Below are 20,343 nucleotides of genomic sequence, written 5' to 3' on the forward strand. Positions count from 1 at the left end.
TGAGTCAGGTTTGTTCTGCTGGGATAAAAGAGAATACAAATAAACTCTTAGTATCAATTATTGTCATACAAAACAAAACCTGCTGTTTTCAGCTAGTCTTTCCTTACATTTTTCTTTCCTTGCATCTGCTGGGGAAGGGAGGCTTCCCCATTAATAAAATGGAATTTTAAAAATCTATAGTAGTTATATATAGTAGGTCTTTATGAATGAAATATGTCATTAAAGTTTATTATCTAAAATACTAGAAAGAAAGCCCATTTTATTGTGGAATAAAATGGGCACTAGGGGTGAGGGCCAGTGGGCAGGAACGAATAGGAGGGCTTCAGGCTAGTGGGTGAAGGCAGCACAGGCCGGCGGAGGGAAGAAGGCAGGCGGCGCGGAGTCCAGGAGAGAAGGTGGGTAGTGGGGTAAGTCCTGGGTCATGGGCTGTAGTGGGGTCGGTAAGGCGCGGGGCTCAGTTGGGGCGTTGTGGGTGCGGGGAGGCGCCGGGACATGGTGGGGCGGGGAGGCGCGGCCGCTTGTTGTCGTTTTGCCGGGGCGGGTAGGCGCGGCTGTTTCGCAGGCTGGTGTACCTTTCTGTGTGGGGTGGGAGGCTCTGGTGGCAGCAGCTCCGAGGCGGCGGGATGAGGTCTGGGCTCCGGCTGGGCTGGGAGGCTGTTCGTGGCAGGGAAGCGCGCGGCAGGAGCCACAGGTGGCAGCGTGGGCCGTTGTAGGTGTGGCTGTGGCGGGCGGCAGCAACGGTGAGTCGAGGGTCTCTTGCGGCAGCGGGTGGCGGCGCAGGCCACTCCTGGCCGCGTGGGCTGGCGGCAAGGCGTCAGGTTGGTGGTGGGGCTGACGAGGAGCCATTTCATGCGTTCGATGGCCACAGTCCCCGGTGTGGGAAAGGAGCAAGGACGCCGCGTCCCTTCTCCTTTCCCTAGAGCGAGGGGAGGGCGCCATGAGGACTCACAGCATTGTAAGGCGGCTTGTCCTTCGGCGCGGTGAGTCCTCTGGCAGCCGGGAGAGGCCGGGCCAAGCCGGCAATGGGGAGCCGCGCAAAACTCGGGCCCTCCGAGTTTTTATCCCAGACAGGGCCTGCCCTAACTCCTCCCCGACAGCCCTTACTCTTTTGTTTAATCTGCTCCGCAGATTATATATCATACATAATCTATGGTTATATCCCAATGAAGCACTAAGGGAGTGGCTAATATGGAGAGGCATATATGAGTTTGAGTGGTGTCCGCTCATGGGAACAATCCGTGGCTTGATCATGGTGGCAACCTCTTAGCTCCCTTCGCAATACCAAGAAACTCCAGATGATCATGTGTTTGAATCAGTGAAAGAGCATCTGCTTGGCATGCAGAAGACGCAATCCCCAAAGTCCCCTGCTAAAAGAGTGAGGTGGCAGCTGATCAGAAAGACCCCCCCCACCCGTAAGACTGGAGAGCTACTCCTAGTCTGAGTAGACAATACTGAGCTTGATGGACCAGTGTTTTCATTCATCATATAAGGCAACTTCATGGATTCCACATGCATGTGTATGGTCACCACTCCCCAAAGAGGCACTCCTTTAACTGTTCTGATGGAGCAGTAATATCAGGGCTCTCTCAGCCTCACCCACCTCACAGGATGTCTGTTGTGGGGAGAGGAAAGGGAAGGCGACTGTAAGCCACTTTGAGACTCCTTCGGGTAGAGAAAAGCAACATATAAGAACCAACTCTTCTTCTTTTCTTCTTACCCATACCACAGCAGTTTCCCTGAATGCATTCGCTGAACCCTCTTTCAGCATCTTGCACAGCTTGGTAATAAATAATCCTTGGAGATCAAAGGAGTCACATTTCAGTGCAAATTACCTTCTCTTGATACTGACGCCGTGAAGAATCCAAAGACTGAATCAGGGCAGTGGCGTGACCCACAAACATGGCATAGCAAGTGGCCCCCACAATCATGCTCAGCATGGTTATCCAGAGATCCGACATGCTGACGGGAGCTCTGGCTCCGTAGCCAATGCAAAGCATGTGGCTCATGGCTTTGAAGAGGGCATAGGAGTATTGCTTCCCCCAGGAATCATTCTGCAAGAAAGAAAATAAAGATATTCAGTGAGGTCGAAGTACAGAGGACCGCTTTTTATAAAAAAGGATTCTGTGCATTAGGAACACAACAGCTTGCTTGCTTTCCACGGACAGCCTCATAATGTATCTGTCCTAAAAGAAGAGCCACACCAATTATCACTAAACTTCCCCAGTAACATCTTTCTGAGAAGCTGACAGCTCATGCAAACAACACAGTATTTCCTCAATACTGCATCCTTCATTTCATTCCAGGAAGAAAGGTGTGTGTGTGTGGAGGGTGGGAGGAAAGAAAGAAGAAAACATTTAAGGCTATAAAGTATATAAGTTGCTATTTTATATAAGGAGCTACAAGGCAGTACATTAGAAATCCCTTGACAGTGCTGGTCACAAGACTGGGGAAGACAATCCAAATTCCCTTCTCACGATGATCTATAAAAGCTGAAGGCATGGAACATTTGTTTGGCCCAGGTGCTTATTTCCAGCACTGTAAGAGGAATGCACTCCCAGTGTTGCATGCTGGAAGGGAGGACTGGATTATACATTGGCATAGACCAGGGGTGGGCAAACTGTGGCTCTCCAGATGTCCAGGGACTACAATTCCCATGAGCCCTGCCAGCATGCCACTGGCATGGGCCAATAGGAATTGTAGTCCATGGGCATCTGGAGAGCCACAGTCCCCCCCCCCCCGGCATAGACAATGGATTATAGTCTTTTGCTTGGCAGATAAAACACACACAGAGTCATGGACCCCCCCGCCCCCAACAAAGTTTCACTGGTCCTCATCATACCACTCAGAACCTACCTAAACATTGTATGAAAGCAAACTTCATTGCTTGCCTAAATTTATGGTCCCATCTGCATGGATTCTCATTGTGAGGTGCAAACCTGTACAGGATATCAGGTGGCTTAGAAAACTGTGGGCTCTTATCACTTCCTGAATCTTTTGTCGCTCAAAGCAGATGACAACTAGAAACACGGCAGCATATCTGAAGGCTTGTTATCTGTTTTTTAAAAGTTGTTCTACAAATATTTTTAAAAAATTATAGAAGGAGAAACTAACTCCAAGAACTTTTCCCCAGCTGCAAAATGTTTGCTTAGGTGATAATCCTGGAGGATGGAAATATTACTTCTAAAAGATGCAAAGGCTCTGGATTCAGATCTCTGGAAGCCCGTCCAATACCAACATGGCTAATCCATTTTTTTTATCTAAAAGTGTTGATTATTGCGTATTTATTGCCAAAAAATGGAAGAATTTCTTTATACAGTAATCATTTCCTGAGCATTTTCTTCATAAGTGGAAGAAATGGCTTGGGGGGCCAAGAAGTCATTTCTTACGCTATTGTTCCCAAAATGCGAAACGACACACACATCATCAGACCTGAGGATTCCCCAGAGTAACAGCTCCTCTCCAGACCACAGATATCTGTTTCCCTGGAGATAGTGGATGATTTGGACTCTGTGGCATTGAAACACAAAGAGGTCCTCGTCCTCTCACGACTCCATGCCCAAATCTCCAGAAACCCTTATCACCCATCTCCTGCTGGTGGCAACCCTAGTCTGATGAGGTCTCTGTTGTTGTTGTTGTTTTTCTGATGAACATCAGTACTGTGACTTTTAACTGGGTGATGTTTGTGTGTGCCTGGGAAGTATGCCCACATGAGAATGAGTGTTTTTTTTTAAATTTGTGTGAGATCTTTATATGCCAATAAGGGTCATTGTTGTTGTGATGTCATTAATGTGTCCAAGCCCAACAAGTGAGCAATCCAACAAATGGTGGGAAGGAGAAAAATCTAAAAGTGATGTCAGTCCTCTCTAGGAATTGCCAGAAACTCTGGTTTTACCTGGCAGTTCCTTTAGAAAGCCTTGCCAGTGGTGATTTCATTTTTGAATCTGCTGGAGTGCTATGAAATCTCCCTTCTCCAGTGGGCACATCTCAACTCTAGACATCACTTATTTTCCCCCCTTTATCCCCTACTAGTTTGTGCTTCCTCCTCCTCTTAGCCAACTGCCCTTTCTTTCTTAAAAATAAATAACTCTGACATTCTATTCAGTTTGGAGCTTAACCTAGCAACAAACTCTTGTGTTTTCTTACAATAATCCTATGAAATTACATGTTATTCTGTAGATCCAAGCATTCAGTGAGGTGTGAAAGGGATTTTGTGTATGCTTTGAGGCATTGCTTTCCTAAAGATAACACTGTTACCTCATTTAGTATAGTTTCCATAGAAGTATATTAGGAGAAATCCTAAAAAGTTTGTTGATGAAATAGGTTCTAGCCCTGAAATTTATGCCACTGTATGTTTGCAAATACTGTCACTAGTGATCATACATAATGGTATAGTATAATTTAACAAAAGTAATTCTGGGGTATATAAACTGTTAATACCAATTCTTTTTAACAGCATTGTACTAAACTTTCACACAATTGCTATCATTAAAACTTTGTGAATAATTGTTTGAAAATTCTAAACAATTTATACAAAGACTGATTACATAGTCAAGCATGAAGATACCAGGAGCTCTTTCACATTGTTAAAAGCAAAAATCATTGATTATTTGTAATTAGTTTACTAAATCTAAGCCTTAATTTAGATGTTGTCTTCGGCTAACTGTATTTAAACAGAGTGTATTTGGGGTGGTTTAAGGCAGGGGTAGTCAACCGGTGGTCCTCCAGATGTTCATGGACTACAATTCCCATGAGCCCCTGCCAGCGTTTGCTGGCAGAGGCTCATGGGAATTGTAGTCCATGAACATCTGGAGGACCACAGAATGCTGCCTTCTTCACAATGAGCTCAAATTTATTAACTCCCACTGAAAGCAAACCAATTCATCATGACTATGTTGTTCTTTTGGTTTCACTGTGACAGAGAAGAAGACCAAGAAAGAGAAGTCATTCACGAAAAGGGCTAAATCAGTCATGCCTCTGTAAAAATGATATGAAGTCTGATCTTATTATTCGGATGCTACGAAAGCTGGTTCTTATATGCATTGCCTGATGTTTGATATTTCAGTTAATGCAGTAGCTGAATATAATCAATTGATGCAACTTCTACCTGGATTATATCATGCCACGTCTCACAGGTGAGACATGAATTCTATTCTGCTTTGCACAAGGTGCTGTCAGTTGCTGTTGAGCATGGCAGTGTTAGAACTTGGCTTCAGCTACTTCTGAGAAAATACAAAACACATATGGCTTTTAAGGCATGACTACTCAGAAAGCAAATTTTCTGGAGCTTCTGAGAAACCTTCCCTCTCCATTTTACAGACAGCACTGAAACAAACTCTACAGCATTCAGACTCTGAGCCCTCCCTCTTTAATGTTCAAATGAGCCATTTCTAATGGAATGGGCATCCCATATTTTAGAAACCGCAGCTACAAAGTGTCCTTTGCTCCTGACTAGATTTAAGGCAATAACATACATGAATTAGACCACTGGTCCATCAAGTTCAGTATTATCTACTCACACTGGCAGCACCTACTGCCTGGTCCTTTGAACAGGAGATACTGGGGCCTGACCCTGGGACATGCAGCATGCCCAGCAAATGGTCTACCACTGAGCCACAGTCAAAGAAGCATAATACCTAGATCAGGGGTAGTCAAACTGCAGCCCTCCAGATGTCCATGGACTACATAGTCCATGGACTATGGAGAAAAGATAACCCCCCCCAGTTAAGTACCTGCTTCCTGCCATCTCCTGATGGTTAACAGGGCAACTTCACAAAATAGCATGCTGGACTAGATGGACCATTGGTCTGATCCAGCAGACTCTACTGTTGTTCTTAAGAAGTAGAGAAAGGACCAAGCAGTTGTTACTCAACTTCATTCGTGCCTTCCATCTTATTCATACCTTCCATCTTGGACCCTGCTTAGTATTTGGCCTGACCTCATTCTGGAGAACATTCGGCCAGGACAGGTGGCGATATTTTTTATCCTTTTCAGGCTGAAAATAAATGACTGATACACCATCAGAAAGGTGCTGGTGAGCATTCCTCATCCTTTGGCTTCTTTCTCAAAATTCCCAAGGGGAGGGGGGGGGAAGCGGCCACCAAATTAGGCAACCATCTGTTGTTTAATGGCGTTTTCAGCTTACTTGCATTTGATGGGGTTATTCCTAAGAGAACTCACTTGTTGTCAAGCAAATCTGTTTTATTGCCACACAACCGCTTTTCCCCTTAGGCAAGACTCATCAGCACTCATCCATAACCCTCACATTCAGATATAAACTGATTTAGGAAATCTGAAGCTTGAAGGTTATTGCTAACACCGGGTCCTTCCTTCACTTCTTTCCCAATCCTCGTTATTGCACAGCGGGCTATTTCTGTCAAAGTTAGGGGTATGAGTGTGCAAAATCATTGCCCCCGAACAGATACCTGTGTTTTCTGGAAACATGGGGGGGGGGGGGAATGTGATAAAAAAGAAAATAATGAATGTTGTTTTCAATGTATAGAGAGTTTGCTTGTTTGTTGTCTCACTGGAGCACCTGAAAGGTTCACAGAGCAAAGTAACCTGAAGCAAACTAAACTGCCTTTGAAATGGGAGAGAAAAGAAATTCATATTTGTAGCCTGTCAGAGTGTTGCATTTTAATTATAAGCAGGGGAGGTATAAAAGGGTTCTATTCAGTAGCCCAATTCAATCATCAAAGAAAAGGGTTGAAAAAAACAGCAATACGGATTCACAAGTTATACATGTCGCCAACTGGGGTTGCCAACACTGGGTTGGAGAATTCTTGGGGCCATTTCGCACGGCTTCAAAATAGCACAATGGTTGCTAGAATCATAGAATCATAGAATCATAGAGTTGGAAGGGGCCATACAGGCCATCTAGTCCAACCCCCTGCTCAACGCAGGATTAGCCCTAAGCATCCTAAAGCATCCAAGAAAAGCGTGTATCCAACCTTTGCTTGAAGACTGCCAGTGAGGGGGAGCTCACCACCTCCTTAGGCAGCCTATTCCACTGCTGAACTACTCTGACTGTGAAAAACTTTTTCCTGATATCTAGCCTATATCGTTGTACTTGAAGTTTAAACCCATTACTGCGTGTCCTTTCCTCTGCAGCCAGCAGAAACAGCATCCTGCCCTCCTCCAAGTGACAACCTTTCAAATACTTAAAGAGGGCTATCATGTCCCCTCTCAACCTCCTTTTCTCCAGGCTGAACATTCCCAAGTCCCTCAACCTATCTTCATAGGGCTTGGTCCCTTGGCCCCAGATCATCTTCGTCGCTCTCCTCTGTACCCTTTCAATTTTATCTACGTCCTTCTTGAAGTGAGGCCTCCAGAACTGCACACAGTACTCCAGGTGTGGTCTGACCAGTGCCGTATACAATGGGACTATGACATCTTGTGATTTTGATGTGATGCCTCTGTTGATACAGCCCAAAATGGCATTTGCCTTTTTTACCGCTGCATCACACTGCCTGCTCATGTTTAGTTTACAATCCACAAGTACCCCAAGGTCTCGTTCACACACAGTGCTACCTAGAAGCGTATCCCCCATCCAGTAGGCATGCTTTTCATTTTTCTGACCCAGATGCAGAACTTTACACTTATCTTTATTAAATTGCATCTTGTTCTCATTTGCCCATTTTTCCATTGTGTTCAGATCTCGTTGAACTCTGTCTCTATCTTCCGGAGTATTTGCCAGTCCTCCCAATTTGGTGTCATCTGCAAACTTGATGAGTAGTCCCTCCACCCCCTCATCTAGATCATTAATAAATATGTTAAAAAGTACCGGGCCGAGCACCGAACCCTGAGGTACCCCGCTACTCACCTCTCTCCAGTCTGATGAAACACCATTGACAACAACTCTTTGAGTGCGGTTCTCTAACCAATTCCCTATCCACCTAACGATCTGAAAATCCAGATTGCAGTCCTTCAACTTATCCATCAGAACATCATGGGGAACCTTGTCAAAAGCTTTACTAAAATCCAAGTAAATGACATCAACCAAATTTCCCCGATCCAGCAAACCTGTTACTTGGTCAAAAAAGGAAACTAGGTTGGTCTGGCAGGACCTGTTGGAGACAAATCCATGCTGACTTCCTTGGATCACCAAATTGTCCTCCAGATGTTTGCAGATCGCTCCCTTTAATATCTGCTCCATTATCTTCCCCACAACAGAGGTCAGACTCACTGGTCTGTAGTTTCCCGGGTCATCCTTCCTCCCTTTTTTGAAGATCGGAATAACGTTTGCTCTTTTCCAGTCCTCCGGGACATCTCCAGTCCTTAAAGAGGTTCCGAAGATGATGGACAAGGGCTGTGCAAGTTCTCTGGAAAGTTCTTTGAGTACTCTCGGGTGCATTTCATCCGGACCAGGGGATTTGAACTCATCCAGTGCAGCTAAATGGCTCTCGACCATCTCTCTATCTATGTTAACCTGCCACCCAGACACTATCCTTTGGCTACAGCCATCTCTAGATGTGCCTAAACACTTTGACCTGTGGGAAAAAACAGATGTAAAATAGGCACTAAGCCTTTCTGCTTTCTCTGCATCTTTCGTTAGAGTTTGTCCATCCGCACCCAACAGCGGGCCTATTGCCTCCTTTACTTTACGTTTGCTCCTCACGTAACTGAAAAATCTTTTCTTGTTACAATGGGCTTCCCTGGCCAATCTTAGCTCACTCTCAGCTTTGGCATTTCTGATGATTGATCTACAGTGCCTAGTAACCTGTAGGTACTCTTCTTTAGAGCTCTGTCCTTCCCTCCATTTCCTGAACATTTTCCTTTTCTTTCTTAGTTCCTCTTGAAGTTCTCTGTTCATCCAAATAGGCTTCTTAGAGCTCCTGCAGTGTTTTCGTATTTCTGGAATAGTCATTGATTGAGCATGCAATAGCTCTTGTTTGAGTAGCGCCCACCCTTCACATGCTCCCTTCCCTTCCAGCATTCTCGTCCATGGTATGACACTCATCATGTCTCTGAGTTTATTAAAGTTTGCCCTACGAAAATCCAACATCCGCGTCTGGCTACAAGCTTCCTTGGCTCCCAATCTCAAAAGGAATTCTATGAGGACATGGTCACTTCCCCCTAGGGTCCCCACCTCCTTCACCTCATCCACCAACTCTTGCCTGTTGGTCAGTATTAAGTCCAGTATGGCTGAACCTCTTGTGGGTTCATCTACCATTTGATAAATGAAATTGTCAGCCAGGCAGGTCAGAAACTTGCATGACTGAGGACGCTTCGCAGAGTTTGTTTCCCAGCACACATCTGGGAAATTGAAGTCACCCATGATGACAAGGTCCTGCCGTTTGGATATTTTCTCAAGCTGCTCACAAAGTGCAGCATCCACATCCTCTCGTTGGTCAGGCGGTCGGTAGCAGACACCAACCACCACACTGTTTGTTTTCCCCTCGCTTATTTTCACCCAGATGCTTTCCACTGTAGATATACTCTCCTTCACTAGAATTTCCTGACAGGTAAGCCCTTTCCTCACATACAGTGCCACTCCTCCACCTCTTCGATCTATTCTGTTTTTTCTGAACAGTTCATATCCATCCACCATTACATTCCAGTCATGAGAATCATTCCACCAAGTTTCTGTGATGCCTACTAGATCATACCTTTCCATCAGCATGAGAAGTTCCAGCTCTTCCTTTTTATTGCCCATGCTTCGGGCGTTAGTATAAAGACATCTGAATCCTTTTACTTTTGGTTCCCTATGAGCTGGCCTTGCCGGTTGGGCTGCCTCCGATAGTTTTCCTTCCATACACTCCCTATGTTGATCGTCTCCTTCCCCTAGTGGCTTTAGTTTAAAGCTCTCCTGATGAATCTCCCCAGGTTCCTGCCAAACACATTCTTCCCCAGTTTCGATAAGTGCAGTCCATCAGGTGCTAGTAGGCCTTCCTCAAGAAAGCCTATCCCATGGTCCCAGAAACCAAATCTCTCCTGCCGGCACCAACTACGCAGCCAGTGATTCACCTCCATTATCTTCCTCTCCCGACGCATTCCTCTTCCCTTGACAGGCAAGATTGAAGAGAATACCACTTGTGCCCCCATTTGCTTGAGCTTCCTCCCCAGATCTTGATAGTCTTTTTTAATAGGAGCGATGGTATGCTAATTGGAAACGCTACTAATTTGCCATAACCCACGACGTCGTAGACAATCTGCAACAATCCTGAAACCGACCCGCAAAAAGCGCTTCGTTGTAGCGCTTTCGGGGGAATCCAGAAAAGTGGATTCACCCTCCGGATAGCGATACACTCCTGCAACCAATCTGCAACAGTAGCGCTAAAGACCTGTGCGTTACCATTGTTGCTGGTTCTTCAAAGTCCCTCCCCCTGGCTCTCTCCTCCAAACTTCCGGCGAAGCGATCGCCATTTTTTTTTCTCCGAGCGAGCGGGGATAAACGCACCGGCGAGCCTCTTTCTGTTTAGAGGCTTCCCTGGCTTCAGTCCTTCACCTTTAGTCACTAAGCACAAACCACATAAAAGCCCGTTTGCTGAAATAAAGTCCCTTTATTTTTTACACATAAATTCAGCCGAAAATCGGGCCCGTGAGAGGGGGGGGGATTTTTTTTTTATCACTCGAGGCAGCGTGCAAACGATCATACAATCAAACGACAGCTCACGTTAGGCTGCCCATTGGCTGCTTGACGGCCAGGGGCGGGATGAGCTTGGCAATAGCGCTTCCTTTCTAGCGATTTCTGCCGAGACCGGAAGCCTGTGGGAAACGCTAAAAAACGCAACTGATTCCACTACAAAGGCAGGTATGCATAACGACGAATTCCACTATTTTAAATGGCGATTTTTCATTCCGCAAACAATTTGCAACAAAGATCCCCGTGCGAAAAGGCCCTTGGAGATCTAAGGATGAAGCCAGAAGAGAGGAGGAGAGGAGGGACATATGAAGAAGCACAGTTGGTTCTTATATGTCGCTTTTCTCTGTCAGGAGAAAGCGTCTTACAGTCGCCTTCCCTTTCCTCTCCCTGCAACAGACACCCTGTGAGGTAGGTGGGGCTGAGAGATCACTGACAGGACTGCTCAATCAGAGCAGCTTTATCAGTGCTGTGGCGAGCCCAAGGTCACCCAGCTGGCTGCATGTGGGGGAGCAGGGAATCAAACCCGGCTCACCAGATTAGAAGTCCACACTCCTAACCACTACACCAAGCTGGCTCTCAAGGAGCCAGGATATAATGCCATATAGTCAGTCTTTCAAAACAGCCATCTTCTCCAGGGAAACTGATCTCTGCAGCCTGGATATCAGCTGTAATTCTGGAAGATTACCTAGAGCAGGAGTAGTCAAACTGCGGCCCTCCAGATGTCCATGGACTACAATTCCCATGAGCCCCTGCTAGAATTTGCTGGTAGGGGCTCATAGGAATTGTAGTCCATGGACATCTGGAGGACCACAGGTTAACTACCCCTGACCTGGAGACTGAATATCTCTCACCAATAGAGTTTTGATGAGTAAATAACTGATATTGACCCTCCTTGTGGATCTAACATGGTTGGTTTATATGATTTTATCAAATTATTTTATTAAAAAAAAAGAATAGTTCATATGTTTTTATGTGTTCTGCCCTGGGGATCCTGACTAGGTAAAAAAGTGACATAAAACGTTTAAAATACATCAATAAATATAAGAGAAAGTAGCACTAACCTAGAACTAATGCAAGAACAGATCAGAATAAACAAAAGGTAAAATCAAGGTGTAACATTAAGGGTATTCTTCAGTTTTCTAGCATCCAAGTTAATTAAGTTTATTTGCAGAAGAAGGGCCCTGCTGTATCAGTCCAGCATTCTTTTTCACACAGCAGTCAAATTAGGATTGCCAGCTTCCAGGTGGGCCTGAAGATCCCTGGGAATTCATCTCCAGATTATAGAGATCAGTTCTCCAAAAGAAAATGTCATCGCACCCTACTGAGGTTCCTGCCCTCCCCTAGCTCTGCCCACAAATCTCGAGTCTCCTTATCTGGAGCTGACCTCTACCTATCCATTCCTCACCAGTGGCCAAGGAGGACCTCCATACCCTCAGCCAAATAGTCATTCTGGAAGCCTAGAAACAGGACACAGGCTAAGTCCCCTCTGTGATACTGGATCCTAGCACTGAATTCCATCCTTTGCATTTGGAGGTCCCCTATGGTCCATTGATGGACTTACCTTCCATGTATTTAGCTAACTTCCTTTGAAAACTGTCTATGCTCTTGGACATCACTATGTATGCTGGCTAAGATTATCATTTTCCTGGCTGCAGTGGACAAACTCCTGCTCACATTCTTTATTGCCTGTGCTCATCCTAGGAGCAGCAGGGCAAACAACAGGCAAGATGGACAACATGGATGCTGTAATGTCACTTCTGGCTCCGGAAGTGACATCACAGTGCCTGCAATACTCCCCTTTCCCAAGAGTATCTCTCTTTTTCCAAAAGCTCCCATGATTAGCGGGCATAGGCTTGGCAACCCTACTCACCAGCAGCAAACTACACAAGTTAATGAATCGTCAAGTAATGAAAAATTTCCTTCTGAAACCTTAGGGAATACTAATCTCCAGTGTTGGAGAGGAGTGGCAGAACCATAACAAAACTCATTGATAGAAGTGAAGCATCAGTGAAATGGTGAGGCACTTCATTGTACCTCCCCCACAATCCTACCTACACAAATCCCATTTCACTCTCTTATTTGTAAATGAGAAATTAAAAACAAATGTTTTCACATAAAGGATTCTTTTTGAGCATCATTAATATAGAACACACCCATTATGATCAGAGGGATGAAAAACTAACTAACAAATCTGTATATATTTTTTGGAAAGCACTGTCAGGCATTATGTGTTAGAGATGCTGGACCCCAGGTGGGACTGGGGATCCCCTAAAATTGCAGCTCATCTTCAGACAAATGAGATCAGTTTCTTGGAGAAAACAGCTGCTCTGGAGAATGGACTCCATAGCATTATATTCCACTGAGGTCCCACCCTGCCCCAAACGCCACCAACTGTTCTTGGGCTGATCCTGCGTTGAGCAAGGGGTTGGACTAGATGGCCCGTATGGCCCCTTCCAACTCTATGATTCTATGATTCTATGAACTCACAGATGCACTCCCAAAGTCTCTGGGTATTTCCCAATCCAGAGCCAGCAAAACCTGATTATGTGCTGCTGCTAGAAACCCTCCCTCACATCCTCAATGGCAGACACAATCATATGATGGGATAACATAAAGCCTACAATTTTATTTCCCATTTCATTTGAGCTTGGCCTGCTTTAGTTTTATTAATCAGTGTATTTGACTTTATTTATACCCCACTTTCCTTCCAATATGGACCCAAGACAGCTCATATCATTCTCGACTTTACCATTTGTCCTCAAAACAACAAAGTAAAGGAGGTTAGGCTGAGAGTGGGTGACTAGCCCTAAGTCACCCAGCAAGCTGCCATGGTAGAGTAGGGATCTGAACATGGGTCTCTCAAAACTTAATTGTGTTCTTTAGCTACTATACCATCATAGCTATTATAAGGCAATCTTCAGGTTCTGACCTTTGACTAAGCTGACAGATGTGCTGTAAAGGAAGCTATTTCCTGCGTGAAAGTGGTGCATGGAAGGATGAAATATACACCCCCAAACTCTCCTTTGTTCAGCTTTCTGCCCACTGTTCATAGGCTGCTCACTGCTTGACATCATTGTTTAATCCAAGTATAACAAGGAGAACTTGTTTATGTCACCATGCCAGGTAATCTAATCAGCCTGGTTATATGACAAAGTCACAAAGCCAATGTGCAGATAATCTTCCTTCCTTTACTTGGAGCGACCCAACACTTTTGTAATTTCTTGTGTCTGCGGCTCTAGAAGGGACTGAACGGAGGCTGGTACATTTTGCAGCTGATGAAAGCTTCTGAGGACAGCTCTCCCCTTTGCCTCAGCATTAATGTCAAATTGACCTACTTTCAGAGTTTCCAGATAATTAGGGCATGTCGAACTCTATACAAACTAAATTTCAGCTTTGTAAGTGGCATGGTAGTATCCTAAAAGGAAAATCGTTACCTAAGGATGAGTCAGCCATGCATTCCCAAGTGTATTTTTTCATACATAAAATTATTATATATAATATTGTTAACAACGTCTTTGTGGAAATGAACAATTAGTTTCCATTCAAGCCACTTCTGCTCTTTAAACAGAAGTCCAGGTTAAAGACTCATAAAATTTGTTCCCATGTGGGTATTTATGAGTCAGAGCTAACTTCATCAAGAATCATCCATAGGAGAGCTAGATTGGCTTTGTTTCTATTGCCACTCTATACATGTGCTCTCCCCCCAGTTTGCTGTTTCTTGTGTAAGAATCTCCAATTAATCCAGTAATCATTTGGTGGCTTCATTTGGAGAACGAAAGAAATAACGATCAGATCACCACTGGGTCCTTGCTAAGACTGGGGATTCAAAACCAATGCCCCCTTATCTATCCAATGCCCATAGCCCTTCCCAGTGCCAAAAGCTTTGGGATAGAAGGGAATACAGGCACAATTAACTGGCAGGAGTATGGAAGTAATGAAAACCAGGTTAGATGGCAAAACATCAATCATGGTTTTCAACATCTTGGGACTTTGAGTAAAAATATCTTCTCCATGCATCAAATAAGCTTTGACACACAAAGCTCATGCTGGACCAGATTTTTACACTATTATGTTTATTCCATAGCAATGCTATTTTATAGAAACTATACACTGTTCTGCCTCATATAAAGATGAAATGGTTGGGGCTCTTCCACATGGCAGGCCCACGTATATATAAACTAAATGATTATACAAACGTTACAGTGTTCAGATCCCTAAAGATCCTAGTTCTCTAAACAAGGACCTTAGAGACTCAGGTTTCAAGCCCCACTCTGCCATGGAAGCTTGATGGGTGACCTTGAGCTAGGCAAGCACTCAGCTTAACCTGGGCTCACAGGGCTACAATAAAGAATAGGACAACATTGTCACCACACTAGGTGGGCAGGTAGTTGTGAGTTCATGCATTGGGCAGGGAGTTGGACTGGATGACTCTGGAGGTCCCTTCCAACTCTATGATTATATGTTGGCTATCCTTTGTGGAGAAAAGCAGGGGATTTCTGCAACTCGCTCTAAATGGGCCAGCCCTTGACCTTGATCTGGAGACTATAGTTGGTACAAGATGTGGCTGCTAGGGTCCTTGCAGGAACACCATGGAGGGCCCATATCCAGCTGCACTTGTTGCCAGTTGCTGTCCTGCTGCAGTTCAAGGTTTTGGTTCTAACTTTTAAGACCTTTTGTGGTCTGGGACCCACATACCTGAGGGACCACCATTGCGGGTGCCAAATTACTTGTCATTCCCAGCACACTTGGCCTTGACCAGGGCTAGGGCATTCTTGGTCCTGGCCCCAACCTGGTGGAATTAGCTCCCGGGTGAGCTGCAGGCTCTGTGGGAGCTTTCGGTGTTCCACAGGACCTGCAAAACAGAGCTCTTCCACCAGGTCTATGATTGAGGCCAGGGGAGCGAGGAAGATTGGCGGGGGGGGGGGGGGGCTGGTGTTAGGCATCAGTCAGTTCCTGTTATCTTGACCCCTCTTTCCATCCGTCCAGAGGTTGGGATGGGGAGTTAGGGAGTTGGAGGTATTATTGCCATGTTGTTCGGTTTTACTTTGTTGTCCATTTTATTGGGGTTTTATCAAGGGGGGGGTTGTTACTGGATGTTTGTAACCCACCACGAGCCAGTCTTGGGAGAGGTGGGAAATAAATTTAACAATAACAATAACAATAAATGAAAACTAAATAAACAAGACTATCATCTCCAGATAAATTCTCCTCTTGGATTAGAAGTATTTATTCCCCTTTCTTTTTCTTTTTTTTTCAAAGCACCCTGTCCTGTTAAAAAGATTCATGACGTACTTAAATAGCTGGAAGCAAAGCCATTATACAACAGGCTGCCGCTAAAGTCAAGCAAAGATTTCAACTGGTAACAGCAGTGATCTGATAACAAAACAAAAGCAGACGATACCCAGGTTTTTATATAGTAACATGTCTTGGAGACAGCTGGAGGAGTGAAGTGACATAAACCTGACTGACAACTCCACAACAGATTTCTTGTGCAAGAAGTTCAATCAGAAGAACCTCCCAGGATAATAGCTGTTACTCATTTTTTTTTAAAAATCATATTAGGGATGGCTTGTGGGAACTGAAGCATGCTTCTTATAGTAAACTACACGAGACCCTGACCTGAAACTATGCCATCTAGTTTGCGCAAATCACAGGGTACGGAACACCACAATAATCTTTTAGAGCAGTTCACAGCATTAACATACCACAAGAATGATTGCGGAAAGCATCTCAATTCAGCTATCTACCCCTGAAGCAGGGAAATGCACAAGCGCTTGGGGTAATTTTAGACTCTTCAGAATGTGCACTTCAGAATGTGCTTTCCCGAAACTGTGGGTCTATATCTGCTTTAGAAGAAGAAGAAGAAGAAGAAGAAGAAGAAGAAGAAGAGTTGGTTCTTATATGCCGCTTTTCCCTACCCAAAGGAGGCTCAAAGCGGCTTACAGTCGCCTTCCCATTCCTCTCCCCACAACAGACACCCTGTGAGGTGGGTGAGGCTGAGAGAGCCCTGATATCACTGCCCGGTCAGAACAGTTTTATCAGTGCCGTTTAGGGTTTAATTTCAACAGAGCATAGCAGAGGAATGGAAGAGCAAACTAATTTCCACGTTGATGCAATGCTGCCAAAGATCCACAGTTTAGTTCCCTGTGAAGGTGAATTAACGCTGCAGCAATGAGAGTCCGGAAAATGCAATGCCTGCAATCTCTGAGCGATTGAAGCAACACTATGCTACTAATAGCTTTACCCTATGAACTACAGGTCAGGCTCATTCGAGTTCAGGATGAAGTATAACTACGGCATCAGTATTAGATGAGGTAGTGGCAGTGCAGCGGTGTGAGCCAAGAAAGCTATGTCAAGAACAATTCCCTGCTGATCATCTATGGCAGAGTGGAAACTTTTTGCATGACTCATGAATGAACACAGATCAGAGCTGTACTCGAAAGGCTTTCAGCCACTGTGGGGTCAGGTATTTGGATTTAATTCTAACCATGCTGTTAGTGGCAGAAACTTGTTTAGATAGAATGGCACCGCTTCCTCGATTTCATTAGTTTAAGCCAAGGTTAGTCAAACTGTGGCCCTCCAGATGTCCATGGACTACAATTCCCAGGAGCCCCTGCCAGCATTTGCTGGCAGGGGCTCCTGGGAATTGTAGTCCATGGACATCTGGAGGGCCACAGTTTGACTACCCCTGGTTTAAGCCATATAATGTATCGGCCTCACTATGCTTGTCCTGACCTGGAGAGCCCAGGCTAAACCTATCTCATCAGATCTTGGAAGCTAAGCAGGGTCAGCCCTGGCTAATGTTTGGATGGGAGACTTCCAAGGAACACCGGGGTGATGACACAGAACGTAGACAAGGGCAAAACCACCTCGGAATGTCTCTTGTCTTGAAAACTCCCTGGGGTTGCTATGCCACCTGTGACATTAACCAGCTAAAGTTATCAGTTTGCAATAATGGGTCAGACTTCTTCAGGATGGGGACCGACAAGGAAATCTACTTCTGTTGTGTAAATTTGTGAGCCTCTCTAGTGTTCAATATTTGGAAGGAGGTACTGTGATTGAAATGAAAGAGACTTCTAAGCATGGGAGTTAGGATCGCTTCAGTATGTGTGTGAGTGCTAGATGTGGTAGGGTTGATCGCATGGCTTTGGGTGTTGGATGGCCAAAAGGGGAAGGACAGTGGCTGCATGGGAAAGTGGCATGCAACTGGCCTCATGGATGTGGCTCTGATGTTCAGCTTCATGCCATTGTGGGGAACTGGCTTTCACTGTTGTTGGTCCACATGAAGGGAATCTGGCCCCTGGCTTATCAAGTGGTTACATTCACTTCCTGGTTAAGTGCATCTCTAGTATGCTTTCTCAACTTTTTTTATCATTGAGAAACCCTTGAAACATACTTCAGGCTTCGAGATACCCCAGGCATTGTGCAATTGTGCAGAATATGGTTGGGAAGCATAGCTGTGTACATGTCTACCTGGGGCCTCTCCCCTTCCCATCCCCTCCAGGCCCATCATTGGCCCTTTTGGGAAGGGGGCAAATCCATGTGACCATATATTAAATATTAAACATTAATTAACTCCCACCCATCTGGGAAACCCTTCCAGGACCATCAAGAAACCTCAGGGTTCCATGAATCCCTGCTTTAACCATTTATGCATTTTGGATTCTACTCCCCCCCCCTCACACACACAACTATTGTTCACAGGACAGCTGCTCTTAGTGGCTTAACACCACTACCACTAGACTATGAAGAAATGCTCAGCAATCGTTTAGGACATCATTATGAACAGCAGCATGAAATATCTACCCATATTTAAGCACTGAGCTGCAATGTTCAGATTACAAAATCTACAAAATTACCCTGCAGAGCAAATATAGAACCCACCTGCTGCAAGCTTCTTAAATGAAACTACACTGACAGTTCTAACAATATTAAAATGTAAATTTTGTAACTCAGTTCAGCCTTTTACAGGCAGTAGGAAAATACAACCAACCAGGAGCTGTTCTATGTTTAAACGCTACAGAGGAAAATAAAACATTTCTTCATGGGATGCTCTTCAAGACAATGTGAAAGTTTCAGTGGATGGACAGAAAAAAGTGTATACTCTGTTGGCTGTCTACTATATGCAGAAACTATTCCAAGATTATTTTTATGGAGTTTGACCTGGGCCTGGCACACTTCCATGGGCTTACTCAAGTTGTTGGAGGTAATCAAAGTTGTTTCCCAGCCTGGGAACTCATAGCTTAAACACTGCCATCTTCAAGAAGCTCTTGACAATCCAATTACAAAAGCAAGAGTCATACCTCATTAACAAAAGCAAGATTCATAATTAAAACAGCATAGGCAACCTAAAAAGAAATACCTCTTTTGATCAACTACAGTTATCAAGGAGAAATACTACAGCACATCAAAAGAGACCTAAATCCAACGGTGGAACATAATGCTACTTTCAGAGACTCAGTGGGAAATAAACCAATTGTGGTGCAAGGACAACCCTCTAATTTAAAGCTGCTGCTAATGAGCAATGAGAACGACATGTGGACTTACATCAATGTGAGAGATGGCGTAAAGTGCTTAAAGTGCAATGGTGTAAAGTGCTTATCTCCACCTTAGAGCAGGGGTAGTCAACCTGTGGTCCTCCAGATGTCCATGGACTACGCTGGCAGGGGCTCATGGGAATTGTAGTCCATGGACATCTGGAGGACCACAGGTTGACTACCCCTGCCTTAGAGAACCTAGTTCCACCAGCCACTGCATCCAGGATGCTTACACATGTGAGTCCACCAATATTCCCTCGCAGGAGAACTAAAAAGCCATCTGTTTGCAGGAAAGAATGAATTATTAAAATTACAAGCCATGAATCATTAAAATCACAAGCAATGTATCAACCCCAACTGCGTTGTTTGACTTTGTAGAATAAAAACACACATTCTTTATTAGAAAATTATTAAGGATTGAAAATTCCTTCTACGTTATTTATTAGCACATCTCATATTCCTTTTACTGTTTGTATACTTAAATGAGAATCAATTATGTGGCAGACAACACAATAGCAGAGAAAAGAAGTCAGCCTTCTAGTTGAGAGCCAGCTTGATGTAGTGGTTAGGAGCGCGGACTTCTAATCTGGTGAGCCAGGTTTGATTCCGCACTCCCCCACATGTAGCCAGCTGGGTGACCTTGGGCTCACCACAACACTGATAAAGCTGTTCTGACCGGGCAGTGATATCAGGGCTCTCTCAGCCTCACCCACCCCACAGGGTGTCTGTTGCGGGGAGAGGAAAGAGAAGGAGATTGTAAGCCGCTTTGAGACTCCTTTGGGTAGAGAAAAACGGCATATAAGAACCAACTCTTCTTCGTCTTCTAATTCCCACGCTCCACCCTGAACACCTGGCCACAGTGATCCATGCAACAATCATCTCCAGAATAGATTTCTGTAACTCGCTCTACGCTGGCCTGCCCTTGGGCTTGATCCGGAAATCAATTGCAGCTGGTCCAAAATGCAGCTGCTAGGGTCCTCAGAGGATCCCCGTGGAGGGTCCATATCCAGCCAGTGCTGAGGCAACTGCACTGGTTGCCAGTTGCTGTCCAGATCAAGTTCAAGGTTTTAGTTTTAACCTTTAAAGCCTTATGTAGTTTGGGACGCGCATACCTGAGAGACCACCTATCGCCCTATGCCCCCCGCAGAGCCCTATGCTCTGCAGGTGACAATCTACTAGTCATTCCTGGCCCCAGGGAAGCATGCCTGGCCTCAACCAGGTCTA

General features: G+C 44.9%; 1 protein-coding gene across 3 annotated transcripts in view; it reads right to left on the reverse strand.

Annotated features, from left to right (window-relative positions):
- Positions 1-20,343, reverse strand: part of HCN1 (hyperpolarization activated cyclic nucleotide gated potassium channel 1) — a 193,791-nt gene that overhangs the window by 61,822 nt on the left and 111,626 nt on the right. For all 3 annotated transcript variants that reach the window (XM_077347082.1, XM_077347083.1, XM_077347084.1), the window contains exon 4: positions 1,833-2,051. In XM_077347082.1, the coding sequence (XP_077203197.1) occupies positions 1,833-2,051 (219 nt within the window). The remainder of the gene's footprint in view (positions 1-1,832; positions 2,052-20,343) is intronic.

This window comes from Paroedura picta, chromosome 7 (assembly GCF_049243985.1).
Source record: "Paroedura picta isolate Pp20150507F chromosome 7, Ppicta_v3.0, whole genome shotgun sequence".
NCBI lineage: Eukaryota > Metazoa > Chordata > Lepidosauria > Squamata > Gekkonidae > Paroedura > Paroedura picta.